The following is a 14,321-nucleotide window of genomic DNA, read 5'->3' on the forward strand; positions in this document are numbered from 1 at the left end:
CTGCTCCATCCAATCCTGGTGCTTCTCTCATGCTGGTTAACAACATGAGAGTAGCGTATGGACTGGTTACAGGAGTTGGCTGGAGCCCGCGCCGGATGATGAGAAAAAACACCAGGACTGGAACGATAACGTGCAGCAAGGAAAGTGAATGGTCAATTGTACTATATTTAATGCAAACTGGACCGCCAACATACATTACATTATTGAAAGTTAAACATTTAAAATGTAAATCGTTAATATAATGCATTTCAGTGTTTGCCAAGATTATTTTCCATGAGTTGGCACTGCACTTTTTCCTGCCTCACCACTTTTAGGTAATGACAGCCACCACTGTTGAATTTAGAACGAAATGTTCATATAGACACCATTTTTATAATGTATTATGGTGACTCAATGAATATGCATCTTTAATTCATTTTTCTGGTGTCTCTGGATTCCCACAGGACTAACTGTCATCATGTATTCCGTATTTACTAAAACATTTTGCTAAATGCGATATACAAATGACCAACTGTAAGAAATTGGGTTATTGGTTGTGGGGGGTGGAAGCCCCACTTGGGCAACTTCCACAATCATTTTCAGGGTGAACCACAAAGTCACTAGATCAACTTGGGATTAACCCTATGGGAGCTTGGCACAAAAGTGGTCAGGTAAAGTATTTATGGAGGACACAAACAGTAGTAAAGTAACAAGAAACATGTAAAAACCAATTTAGAAAAATAGAGTACATTTTGATAAATAAATAGCAACCAGAAAAACAAAAATCCAATCAGTTGAACGGAGATCTTGAATTTCAAAGGTTTAGATAAGTATTACACCTAAAAGCACAAAGAGCCACTCACAGTCATCTGGTTGTGCTAGACCTGGGGAAAGTTACAAGTTCAGGCTGACCATAATGAAGCCCAGACCAGGGTGGCGCTGCGGCCAGGACGACTGACGCTGGACGCTGGGGATCATAGTTCGATCCCTGGCTCTGGTGGCAGGGGTCTGCCCAGCCCCATGCAACTCTGGGCAATAGCTTGCTTAATCTTCCCAACGGTGCCCAGCGCCGAGATACCCCTTCGGGGGTGATACGTGTGCTACACAAGTACTGGATTTACATTACATGTACCAGGAAAGTCCAGCTGAAAAAGTTACATTTTCTAACTCCGGTGCAAAGAGTTCCATTCGCAGTGAAGGAGGTCACAAGGAACAGGGAGAGCATTGTGGTTGGACGTCGCTGTAGCACAAAGAGCAGTTCGGGAGGAGTGTGCTGTTGGCGCTGTAGCATGATGAGCTGGTGAGCATTGCACATGGCTGTTGCTGGAGCTTGACGTTGGCGGTCACTGTGGGCTGTTGTTACTTTAGCATGAAGTGCAGATCTCACATTGCCAGCTGTCGCTGGCGAGTTCTGTAGCGCTAAGAGTTCCCTGGAGCTTTGCGTTAGCAGTAGTCATGAGCAGCAGTGTCTTGGGGGAGAATAGGCCTATTCACGGTTAAGAAGAGACAAAACTGCAGGATTCAAACTTTGCTAGGAGAAGCTCAACTGATGCCAGCCATGGGTCCAGGACCTGGAAAGGCACCTCTTGGGGATTAGGAACTCACTCCAGCAAAGGATAGCAGGGTTCAGCCAGGTTCAGTTGTAGGTCCAGGCAGATCCAGTGCAGCAGGTCAGCTGAGCAGTCACAGAGAGGCCTCTAAGCATGTTTTGTCCCTGTAGATCAGACAGGACAGCCAACTGAACCTTTAAGTCACTGGAGTGAGGTAGTACCCTGCTAGTGTTTCATCATGGGCCATATTACTTGAGAATAACTCTTGGCTCATCCGACAGAAATATGAAAGCTATGATCCGTAAAAAAGAAATTGCAGGGGGGGGGGTTGCTTTCTGCAATAAGACTTCCCCTCTGAAATGCTTAGTCAGCTGAAAACACACTACCTTGGGTCAAGTACGGACCCGAAACTTCAGTTACAATAGGTTTCAGTAACGTCTGCATGCACTCTAAAACAGCCTTTCTAGAAGCTGTAGAACGGGAGTGTCCAACGTAGTCTCGGAGGGCGAGACCAATGCCACATTCTGGTTATAGATACTATCTAAATGGTTATCGTTTCGGATAATGGTTTATGCACTTAGTAGATACCCTGAAAATTTGCCATTGGCTTTGCCATCTAGAATCAACGTTGGACACCCTTGCAATAACACTATAGAAAATCAAAGTAACTCATTGTAACATAGTGGGGAAAGAAGCTGAACAAAGCTGGAGTGTTGAGAGTAAAAAACATAAATGGACCATGAGGTGAAGAGAAAACATTCTTGACCGGCTAGAGTAAAGGCAATGTAATAGTTGGAATGAGAACAGCTGATAATAAAAAAGGAGGACATTACCTGGTTCTTGCTCAAGGCATTCAGGGTGCGAATTTCAAGGACATTGAAGGAGCTCTCGATCTGAAAGCAAGAAGGTAACAATGAAAGGTTAGCCTCAGGCCAGAAAAGCAGCATCTCCCTCTTTCAGCCTTCAACAAATATAAAAACACATGGCTCCTCAATACCTCAGTACTCACAGTAACTTAGTTCTAAAAGGCGAGATAGACATACATTGACAATCATCAATGCAAAAGGGAAGGTAGTAACACTCCCTGCTGTGAGCATTAAGCCAAGGCAGAGGTGGTGTAGGTGTTACAGACACTGGCAGGGTTGGATTGGCCCACAAGGCAATCTACCAGGTTCAGAAGGGTCAATCTAACAGATGGCTAGTTTCGTGGTGTAGTGGGCCAGTTTTTTGGCCACACAGATAGGAGGCAGACTAGCAAACTCACAGTGGGAGCTGTAGCATGACAATCACTAGACGCTATAGTTGTAGTACTGTTGCTAAGTGCTAGACAGCCTTAGACAATGGTCTACCTCACTTAGTATACTTACTATTTTGCTGGGGCTGTTGACTATAGAACATACTGCCCACCCCTATCCCTGAAAGGAAGCTAAGGGAAGAAGAACAGGGGTGTGTTAATGTCTTTTTAAAAAAAAAACATTACAACTTTCAGTATTCACAAAAGGCATTTAGGAGTGAGTAAAGTTGGGACTTTACTACTCCTAAATGCCTTTTGTGAATAACTAAAGTCGTAACGTTAGGATTTTGTCTCAGTTTAGGAGTAGTAACGTTAAGAATCCAAACTTTACTAGTCCTAAATGCCTTTTGTGAATATCAACACACCCCTCACTGCCCAAGCAGAAAGCATATGTTAAAATGTTGAGAGTTGCCTTGATTTGTAAAATGCACCCCGTTTTTTTGCTACCCGATTCGCTAAATCAGGGCCACATTTATTTTGGTGCCCGGACCTATGATATGTGTTGGTCCAACCGAGGTCAGTGGCCCACCACTGCTAGGACAACAAGGGGAACAGGCATAGGGAACAATCAGTGTTGGGGTCAAAGAGTATTCTTGATAGAAAGCCTCCTCAGCTCAAGAGGAAAGAGGGCAAGGAAAAAGGAAGATTCTCAACCATAATTGCCAACAGGCATATAAAATCATCTCAGTTCGAACTAATGGCAGGATAAGTATATCGTGTCTTCATTTTTAAGGCCAAGAAGAAACAGGGAAGGCAGGCAGATAAACTTATCATTCCTAGGGCAAAGTGTGATCAGGCATGGAAAGCTTCACTGCGAAGGCCAAACATGAAACAGGGACAGCATATCTGCTTGCTTCGATGTACAGCAGGATAGATACAGAGCATCCCCACTGCTAAGGGCAGGAGGAGGAACACACAGAGAGAGGCCTTTCACTACCATGGACAACAGGCAGACAGAATCATCACTCTTGGACCCAAGTGAGTGAGCAACTACTCAATATGCTGCTGGAAAGCAGGGCTGAAGCTATCAATAGTGCAGCAGTGACAGAGGCACATTGTCCCATGGTCAATTAGGGGGCCGAGCCCAAATTACTGGTGTAGTTCATTAAACATCCAGTGGAAGGGGGGTTCCTACTCCTTGTCTGAACAAGGGCCCATGGCAAAGGTGATACACTACTGCCTACGAATACGACACACAGGGGCATATTTACAAGCCCCCTGAGCCCCTTTTGCGTCATTTTTAACATGGGAAAAATGACGCAAAAGTGGCTCAGGGGGCTTGTAAATAAACCCCACAGGATTTTCGGGAACATTCAAAACCACTCGGGTAATGCCATCCTATAAAGTCTATAACTATGCTCTACATTGGAGCACCACTCTAGAAAGGAGGATGAAGAGTTACCAAATTGTGCTAAAAGCATGCACTGTGATTTACCAGTAATTATCAGTGACGGGGCCAAGAGGTGCAAGACAGAGGTGATCCTCATTGATAGGCTTAGCAGGGGTGTCAATGTATAGGGGATGCTGAAAACAAGGCCCACAGGAATACCTCCGGGGCCTTTAGTGTTGGCACCAAATGAAAGAGGCGCTGATTAAGACCCAATGCAAGAGACAGGAATTGGTCAGGAACAGGCACAGGTTATCCTCAGAACAAAGAGCATCACTAAGTGTCAAGAGAGACAAGTCCTAAAAACAGACTAACCCAGAGGGTCTTTCGAGCAGGTCAAGAAGAGACCTGTCTATGACATTACTTAGTAAGAGAACTATGATAAGGTTAAATGACCCAAAGGTTAGATGCGAGAATGACAAAATAATTACCCTAATGGGAGATGATGAGAACAAATGAGCTACGCCACTATATACTACAAATTGTGGAAAAGTTCACATCATAGACCCAGGGGACCACACCTCCATTGTAACGCCACCACACTACCGTTAATTGTTGTCCGCTTTGTTGCTGTGAATCCTTGCACGTAATTGAACTTGTCTGTTGCACATTTTTAAAGCATTTTGCATTTTTAACTTGAACATGTACTGCATTTTTGACATTTTGGCACCTTGTTCTCTGTCGGTTGAAACTGTTTGTTCTGATTAGTCCGGGAGAACCAATCAGCGACGATCCAGGAGGAGCCTGTCAGTGCTCTCAGATATTTGCTCGCCAAAGTCAAGCCTATCTGCCCCTGGATAGGCCTAGAAGCCAGGCCTTCTACCACTCCTGACTGCCAGAGACAAGTTTATTCCTCCACTGGGCTCCATGCTCTTAAGGCTCTTCCACTGCCATGCAGCGTGCACTCGTGGACACCTCAGGAATTATCCTTCAGCTTCAGGTCCTGCAGATTCAGACTCAGTCTTTATGGGCCTACTATTAGCCTTCTCTCCTCTACCTCGTCTATGCTCACTGAGTTCATGTTTTACAGCGTCAACTGGTTTGTCACCATGCAAACGTTTTTGATGTTATCCCGGATAATGAACCTGACACAGCAGTGGAATCCGCTTTAGAACTTTCCCCTGGCTGTTATTTGAAGAGCTTTAATAGGGCCAGTGGAAGAGGAGGTAACATTAACGTCATTTACAAAGATACACTGGCTGGTAGCCTCACTCAGTGCTTCATCTGCCTGTGAAAGCGCCCTCTATTTAAAATTCTCTTAACAATATCTTAACTTTTTCTGGTCTTTTAATCTACCATCCCCCTCCAAAGCGTTTATGGAGGTGCTGACTATCTTTATAGCACCCTTGGTTACTAAGCTAACCAATTTGAACATTATTGGGGATCTTAACCAGCATCTTACTGCCACGCACAATGAAAACATCACCAATTTTATAGACCTCATTGCCGCTGTGCAGCTAACCCAATTAGTTATGGATGCCATGCATTCCACTGGCCATCTTTTAGACCCAGTCTTTTCAAACCTTAGCTCCGTACTGGTAACAGGCCACCTCCCCTCTTCCGGTGTCGTGAACTAACCATTTTATGATCTCTTTGTCCATTTGCTTACCCCACCAAGTGACTTTTTTCGGGTTCAGATTTGACCTGCAAACGCCCTTATTAAGGCAAGCTGCTCCCACCTGGCCTCTAATGTGGCGGAAGCTAATAATTCTGTGCAATCCTGGCTTACCCCAGCCTTAGATGTCTTTATTCCTGTTAGACTGGTCCCAGTAAAAAAGAAGCCCGCCCTCCTTGGTTTAATGAGACTATCGTCTTGGCCAGAAAGCATTGTAAAACTTTGGAATGCTCCTGGAGAAAAATGTACAATCCCTTACTTAAAGTACACTATAGATCCACTATCAAATCTTTCCATAAACTTATTATGAAATCCAGGGCTGATTACTTTGCGAATAAAATCAGTAACAGCAATAATTTGGCCGGGGAACTTTTCAACCTAATGCATAGTCTCATAAAACCAGTGCTTTCTGCTAATTCCATTGAAGCCTACAGTTTCCATTGCGAGAAATTAGCCGAATACTTCATTGGTAAGATTGATGATAATTACTCTCCCTTTGGTGGCTCCCGATGTTTGGTCGCGGTCATCAACACTACAGTCTTGCTGAACTCGCTACGCTCCCTGTGCTCACCCTCCTTTCTATCTCCCTGTGGCCAAGTGAAATCTGGGTCACCTGATGACTCTATTAACCCTGATCTTTCTATGTAGTTGCAGGAGTTTCTTCTACCACCATGCTTAGCGACCGTGAACATCTCTTTGTCTTCTGCCTTTGTACCCAGGCATTGGAAGCATGCTCCTCCGCCTGAAGAAATCTTCTCTGGATACCTCTAAGCCAGAAAATATTCTGTCCTTTCCTTGCCAACAGCATCCCGACTACTTTTTTGGAAGACAACCATATCCTTGACACTTCCCAAAATGAATGGGACTAAAACAGAAATTCTGCTGTTAGGTAAACATGCTCATGCTTGGGGTGACCACTGGAGGCCTTCCTCCCTTGGGCCTACCCCTAAGCCCAAGTCCTCCATTAAAAACGTGGGAGTCAGGATGGCTAACACTCTGGCTTTGAGGCCCAAGCTAAACCTGTAGCAGGAACTTGTTATGGGCTCTTGGAAGCCTAAAGTCCATCCTGGGCCTTTTTGATTTTGTCACTCGACAAACCATAAACCATAATTCAGGCGGTAATTATATCCCATTTAAATTATTGCAATGTTTTGTATTTGGAAGCAACAAAGGAGTAACCAGAAAACTTCAGCTGGCCCAAAACGCTGCAGTTAAACTGCTTTTCACCTTCCCCAAATGTTCCTCTGTTTCTGGTCTTCTCTGCAAGTTGCACTGGCTCCCTGTGGATACAAGCATCCTTCAAGGCTTTTTACATTGCTCATAAGACCCTGCCCTCCCTGGGTCCCCACCATGTTCAATCTCAAATCTCCTTGCCAGCCCTCTCAGCTTCTGCACTCTAATGATCTCAATGTAGCTTCTGTCCCTTGAGTTAGGAGAGCAAGAGAGGGTGGACGGTCCTTTCGTACCCTGGCCCCTTCTCTCAGGAATTCCCTCCCCCCTCTCTTTTAGGAAAATCCATATTCACTTTCTCTTTAGAAAATTAGAAAATCTCAAGATATTATTTCTATCTAGCTCCCGTTTCTCCCTTTCTCTGTAGGCAGACGCCGCTCTTATGCTTCGGGGTCTAGCACTGGGAAGCCTCGTTTCGTGGCAGCAATGCGCTTTACAAACTATTTAACAAAATAACACATTTTGGCAATAAACATGCACATTTGCATAGAGTGTTGGTGCCATTCATCCATGCGAAGTAACACTGGCAGACTCCCCCACCTGCCCCTACCTTCTCCCAGGCATGCATGCCAACCTTTCATACTTCAACGATGCTTTCTACTATTACCACTCACCTTTGTCGGAATCTTAACGATCAAGATGTAAATCCGCCATGTTGTAAGAACCTGTGTTAAAAACAAGAAACAAAGTGTTATGTTTGCTTTTTCTTCTATGCTGCATTCTACTTGCACTAGAGTTGACATCCCCCGACTCTTGCCTTACATCTGGATACTGGAGTTATCGCCCCAGTCACTATACATTTTTTTCAGATTTCTGTTCGAATGACCCCTCATCCAACACATCCACACATAGTTTTTTCAATATTATACTCATGATGACTAATAGTTTTCCTATATTTCATTTCTACTTTTATTCTAAGAGCGCTGTATGTTTATACATTTTGTTCTACATTCATTACTAATACACTCTGATGCACGATTTGTTATGCAAGGCAATCCGTCTACGGACAGAGCCTTGTAGGCGCTTCATAACACCTTAAAGTAAAATAAATATAAATTAATTTAAAAAAAACGGCAACCAATATATGTATTCACATATACACCTGTGCGTAATAATGCGGTTCTGCAGATGCTCTGGAACTTCTGCCCTCGACACACCAGAGCACGCGATGCCACATCATCACAGGAAATGGCACATCTAAGCACGAATGTAACTGAGCATGTGCATAAACCATGAGACACCTGAGTGTGTCTGATTATCATATACATAAATATCGTCTGACATAAATATCGAGTGCAAAAATATTATCGCTCTGGACAACGGCAGCGAAAGGCGAATCCCTTAGGGGAGGCCAATGGACGCAAAGTATTTAAGCTATAATGGCACTGTGCACCTAAACGAATGTCGTTAATGCCGTTTGTTTAGCATGGAAAGTTTCCATGTATTGTATGCATAACAGGTTGTCCGTACATGGAAACCTTAGGGTGAGCCCAAAGCACTTCTTAGAATGGAAGATCCACCTGAACAAAGGCTGCAGTGCGCATGTCCAAATCCCAGAGTGCAAAGGTTTGCGTGCACATAAGTGGCGGCCTTGCCGCTTCACGAAAGAGGAAGGTGCTGCAAGGAGCCACTAAGGGTGCCTAAGTCTTGAGCATGCAACTATTGGCTCGATTGATGGAAACTATAGAGATAAAAAAGAACATTAAAAATGACACATTTACCAAAGACCCACAGCCAAATTCTACAGTAGATAAAAGCAGCTGGATCTCTAAGACTCAAATCAAGGAGACATCTTCTTTTGAGCAAAAACAATAGTGAAGTAATTAATTAAAATTGATTAAAAAATATCTTCACAAGGCCACAGTCGAACTGTATCACGTAAGCCTGCGAAAGGGCTAATATCACCTTCTGGCAAATATGCCAGCTGCTACTAGAGATGCCACTCAGTATGCTTCAAGAGTGGCATATAACTGCAGGTCATTGAATTGAAGTTACAAGAGGTGTTAAAGGACTTTATGGTATTGTTTATTGATTCCTTCTATTCATGCACCTTTATTATGTATTTTTTATATACTTGTTTATATTTATCTTGTATGATGCATTTCTGATGTACTACCCTTTTGTACTTGGTTTCAATAAACTTGAACTTAAAAAAAGGACTTTATGGCAAGTAGCATGCTACTCGATCCCAAAGTTAATTGTTATTGATTACAGGGATTACTCTTGAGCTCTCAAAGTACCCATTCCATGCATTAACTCCAGTTCCTTTGTGATACATTAATGAGTTAGGTGTGATTATTAGTGAGGGCTATGTGAGAAACAAATGGTTAAAGGATAGATATACTGTTAGATGGCAGTGATATGGTTTCAAAGAGATTAAGTAGTCAAGTCAAATTTTATTTGATTTAGTTCTCTGTGGAGAACAACAAATGTTAAACATAGAATTAAAAAAATAAACATTAATAGGTTACTCATTTCAAAAAAATGTTTCTAAGCTCTTTCAAAATATGAACAAATTATGACGTACAAATTCATCTGGCGGCGATTTAAGAAGCAAAATGAGACCTTGGACTGTAATAAAGTTATGTCTGATTGGAATAGGTTTTAAATACGAGCGTCTGGCATGCACTAGTGTTGAATTTGGACATTCAAACAGAACGTGCGGTTTGCACTCCTCCGTCACATAAATCCCAAATACAGGTGGCATTTTCGATATGGTTCCGTCTAGAAGTAAATACTTTTAAAGGGCGAATCCCAAGCCGTAATAAGATAATACAATGCCGGACTCCATGCCCTTAGTTGAAACCGATATATTTCTGCTGATATTCATATTCCGTTGACTCTGCATATTGTTCATAATGTTTTAATTGAGAGCAGTGCTTGATGTCGAGGTCGTAACTTATTCTCTATGTCAAGTGTTTTAAAAAAAAGTCTCAAGTGCGCAGGAGTCCAAGATTTCAAAAGTGTTATTGTGCAGTTCGATATATTAAAAGCTGTATTTAAATTTCGTCTAAAAATATGATGCGATGATTCAATCCCAAAAGTTTCTGTTTTCAATAAACCAAACAAAATCTTAAGGTTCCTTGTTTAGCGTGTATAAGATTGTAGGCCAGATGACGTTAGTGATAGCTCTAGCATACAAGCTAACTAAAGAGAGACCAGGTGTAGAGCTTGTGCAGGAACTGCTTGATGGACTTTGATAATTTTACGAAGTATTTTGCCTTCTTTAATTTGTATTTGTTGCCACTGTTTTATTGGGGTGTATTCTAATGCGAACAATAAAATAGGTGGAATTTTAGAACTAAAAACATCTAAAAGAGACTGAAAGTGACTATGTGCGGAAGAGGAATATAAACCTTGAAGTGCCCCAACCTGTACATCTGCTTTGTGACCTAAGTGCTGAAGAGATGGGGTATTTTGTAATGTTTGTGTAAGTAAGTATATTCATTGACCACCTCTAAAGATTTTCCCCCTAGTGACCAGTTGAATTTTGTATATAGCTTTCTTCCTCTGAATGGTACTATTTTGGTTGTGGATGTATTTGGAACTAGGACATTTTCTTCTGCATATCTGGTTAAAGCCTGTAAGTTCCTTTGTAGGCCGACTGGTGTAAGATCTAAAATAGCCACGTTGTCTGCGTACATCAGAATTTGGATTTTACAAATGAAATCTTTTGGGGAAAATTATTGATTTGTGCAAGACAGATCACATATGTATAAGAAAATAGGACGGGGCTAAAAGAAAACATTGCCTTAGGCCATCGGTGTTACTATTGGTCGAGTAAGGACCTTCTCTCTCCCCATTTGTATTTGGCACCATGATGCAGTGTGAAGTGCTATTATTCTATCGAGAAGCTTGTTAGGCATTCCTATTTTTTTTTTTCCAGAGTGTTGGTCTGTCAACTCTGTCAAACGCTGTTGTAAAGTCTACGAAAACACAATAGATGACCTGCGATTTTGACACAACGTACTTGTCGATAACTGTCTGTAGCACCGCTGTATTGTCAGTTACAGAATGTTTTGGTCAAAACCCTGCTTGATTTATGGGGGCTACTCTGCATGAGAAAGCTCAGTGCTTCAGATGTTCCAAGACACGTGCCGCAAAGATCTTCCCTGTGGCATCCAACAAGGCTATTTGACAATTATTGTTGGGAAGCAACCTAGAGCCCTTTTTAAAGATTGGGATCATGATGCTCCCCAGCCATGAATTAGGGATTTCACCGGTAGCATGACAATGAGAATATAGGAGGGCTAAAAACTTGCCCTAATCTTCTGGGTTGCTTTGAAGTACTTTTATCTGGATCTGATCCGGACCCATTGCAGCTGAGGATCTGGAGTTCTTTATATGATATTCACTTTGCCGAACTGCAGAGGCAAGGAGTTCTTGGGAGATTTTTCCTATGTTGCTTATTGCTTGGCTATAGGTTTCTTGCCTTATATTTGATTTGTATAAATCATGAATATATTTTTCTCATTCCGATGGAAGAACAGGGTGAGGTTTGCAGGGATTTCTTTATTCCTGTTTCTATGGCAATCAAGCTCCAGTATGCCCAACTGTTTTTTTTTGTTTTGTTGCTATTTGTTTGTATCACTTTTGATCCTGTTGAGAATTTTGAATTTTGAATTTTTCACTCCAACGGAGATTCTTTAAGTTTTTAATTTCTTTGTGTCTGGTCTCTGTGAAATGTAAAAATTGCCATCAAATTAATTTTTTCTGTGTAATTGGTCCTTGATCTTGGGTCCTTCCTTTCCAATTCCCTGCATGTGTTTTCCGACATTTTGTAATTTTCTGCTGGGATGTCACTACTTTATTGAGGGCTATATGTAATATTGGGTCTGAGGAATGGACACTCTGAAATATTTGGGTAGTGATAATTGCAGAATTTAAGTTATTGATTGTTGTTGAATTCCATATCAACTGCCCTTTAGCCTGGTTTACAACAGCAGTACTATGTAAGTGCGTAATGAACCATGGAGCGATGGGTTGCAGTATTATTCCTGTATTGAGATATAGTTTTGCATGATCGCTTTCCTGTTTGAATTTGCTACTTAATTTTAAGGCTATCCCGAATAAATCTTGGCTACAGGTCATATAGTCTAAGATCGATGAACTAAAGATGCCTTTTCTCGTATAAGTTGCTGGAATATCTTTTTCTGTACATCCATTTAGGATGACTCCATTTAGAGCTGGTAGAGAGGGAGTAGTATTTTCCCACATTTATCTGCTTTTATCCCTTAGGGAAATAATGGTAATGGAATTGACAGGGCTTCCACTTTTTCACCATATTCCCATTTTTCTAGGAGTGTGTTTGAGATTTTTCCATTGAAGTCTCCTGTTAGAATAACTGAGGGAAATCCTTCTCCTTCTACTACTAGTTCGATTTCCTCAAATATGTTGGTCATAGGAGCATCTTTTTTGGAGTTTGGGGGATATAGAGATTGAAAATGATTAGATCTTGAGAAATGTCCATATTTTCATTCCAGTGCTTGACCTTAATACATTGTACATTCATCAAATGCATGTTGATAACTACCGGTTCCCAATAGAAATTGCAAGTCGGCCATTACAGCGACCTCTACTTACAGGTTCTGCTGGTACGTCATAAACGAAGTAGTCGTTTTGATCCAAAAAATTTGTTGTCCAGGTTTCTTGTAGAGTGTTTCCAGAATTAATGCTAACTTCTCTGGGTTTTTCCCTGCGATTTTCCAAGATGCGATGCTCAAGCATCTGTTAAAAATTACGTTTATTTTCCCTTCCTTGCTTATGGCTATTTAGGTTCCCCAAAATCAAGGACCAGTGATTTTCCTTTGGTGTTATCTCCTTTTTTATTGGATTTTTATTCCAGATCTGTCTTGCTCCATTCTTTATCGAGATGGTTAAATTTTCATAGGCAGCTTTAGAGAGGTTGTCAGTGCCGCAGAGTAATCGGTCATTGTGAATAGTTTTCATTTTGTTCATCTCCTTGAATTTTTCCTGTGTTTGTTTTTCTGTATTGTTTACAGCCACGACGTCATATCCATTTTCATGGAGGATCTCGATTTCCTTTAGGATTAGAGCTGGAATCACATTGGAACAAAATTCGACAATAGCCACTGTGGTTTTAGATCTCATCGGGAAGGCCACTAGTTTTATTTCCGATGTTGTTAGAGAGCCTAGTGAATGGATTTTATGAATGAGATTCGCTATTCACCCTCGGATCAGTGGATCCTTTCCTGTTGGGAATATATGTCTGTGATTTCTAGAAAGCGTGTTTGGACCTGTTGTTCCTGTGGGGCTATGTCCCCAGGGATCTGCTTGGTCAGTTGTTCAGGTCCAGCAAAGATAGATTTATCATTCGTGGCTGTGGAAAAGTGTGGGGCCAAAGGGTTTAGTTGTTTGTGATTTTCTCTTCCTTCGGTTATTGGGTGATTATGACCGTTATTATGTGCGAGTTTTGAAAGAGAAAGGGTTTCCTCTTTTCCTGGAGTTTTCTGTTCTGAAGATGAGGAGTTCGGAAATTTTAACTTCTGCGCCTTTCGTTTCGAAATTCTTCTCGTTGCTCTTTTCTTTGTCCTTTTCCGCTTTATATTGCTATTTCTCTTTTCCTTATTTACTGAGACCAGGTCCGGTGCGTCTATAACAAGAATTTCAATTTTTGTGTTCCTTCTTTACTTATAAGGTGACATTTCCATAGGTCTAGTCTGGTTAAAGATTGGTTTCAAAGAGATTAAGGCAGTTGGTCATGCAGCTTGGCAGACTATATACTCAGCAGCATTCAGAAGTAGGGAAGGAAGGAGAGGGTCATTTAAGGAAACAAAGGAGGGAAAAATTGAAAGTTACATTCAATGTGAATATTTTGTGCAGGGTTTTAGGAATATAGTGGACTGAGTTTTTAGAGACCGCATGCAATCTGTGAATGTAAATCTGCAGAAAGAAATAGGAAAGTGGCTGCTGCAAGACCCAAATGCAGTCACATTCTGCTCTAAAGGTATATGGCTTTTAGCAGTCTTTCTAGAGACACTTTCATTTTCAAAGTAGTGTCAGATACTTGCTTCTCTGCAAACTGCAACCTCAGTCAGGGCTTTAAGTGGGCCGGGTCTCACCGGTGCTGAGCACAGGCAGTTTTTTAAAGGGGGCCTCGAAATGGGTCTCTATCGTCTCTGTTTTGTGCCCTGGTTCATTTTTTTCGGACTGCAGTGACAGCAGGCACATTGATGTGTATGTGCTCACACTGCTCACTTCTCACTAGTGGAGAAGTTACGGCATGACATCCTGCCAGGTGAGTGT

General features: G+C 41.8%; 1 protein-coding gene across 1 annotated transcript in view; it reads right to left on the minus strand.

Annotated features, from left to right (window-relative positions):
- CARMIL3 (capping protein regulator and myosin 1 linker 3) overlaps nt 1–14,321 on the minus strand; it is a 1,161,278-nt gene that overhangs the window by 834,998 nt on the left and 311,959 nt on the right. The window contains exons 3-4 of the mRNA XM_086923677.1: nt 7,670–7,720; nt 2,363–2,422 (exon numbers count right to left, since the gene is read on the minus strand). Coding sequence (XP_086779803.1) covers nt 2,363–2,422; nt 7,670–7,720 — 111 coding nt within the window. The remainder of the gene's footprint in view (nt 1–2,362; nt 2,423–7,669; nt 7,721–14,321) is intronic.

Source organism: Lissotriton vulgaris, chromosome 5, assembly GCF_964263255.1.
Source record: "Lissotriton vulgaris chromosome 5, aLisVul1.2, whole genome shotgun sequence".
Classification (NCBI taxonomy): domain Eukaryota; kingdom Metazoa; phylum Chordata; class Amphibia; order Caudata; family Salamandridae; genus Lissotriton; species Lissotriton vulgaris.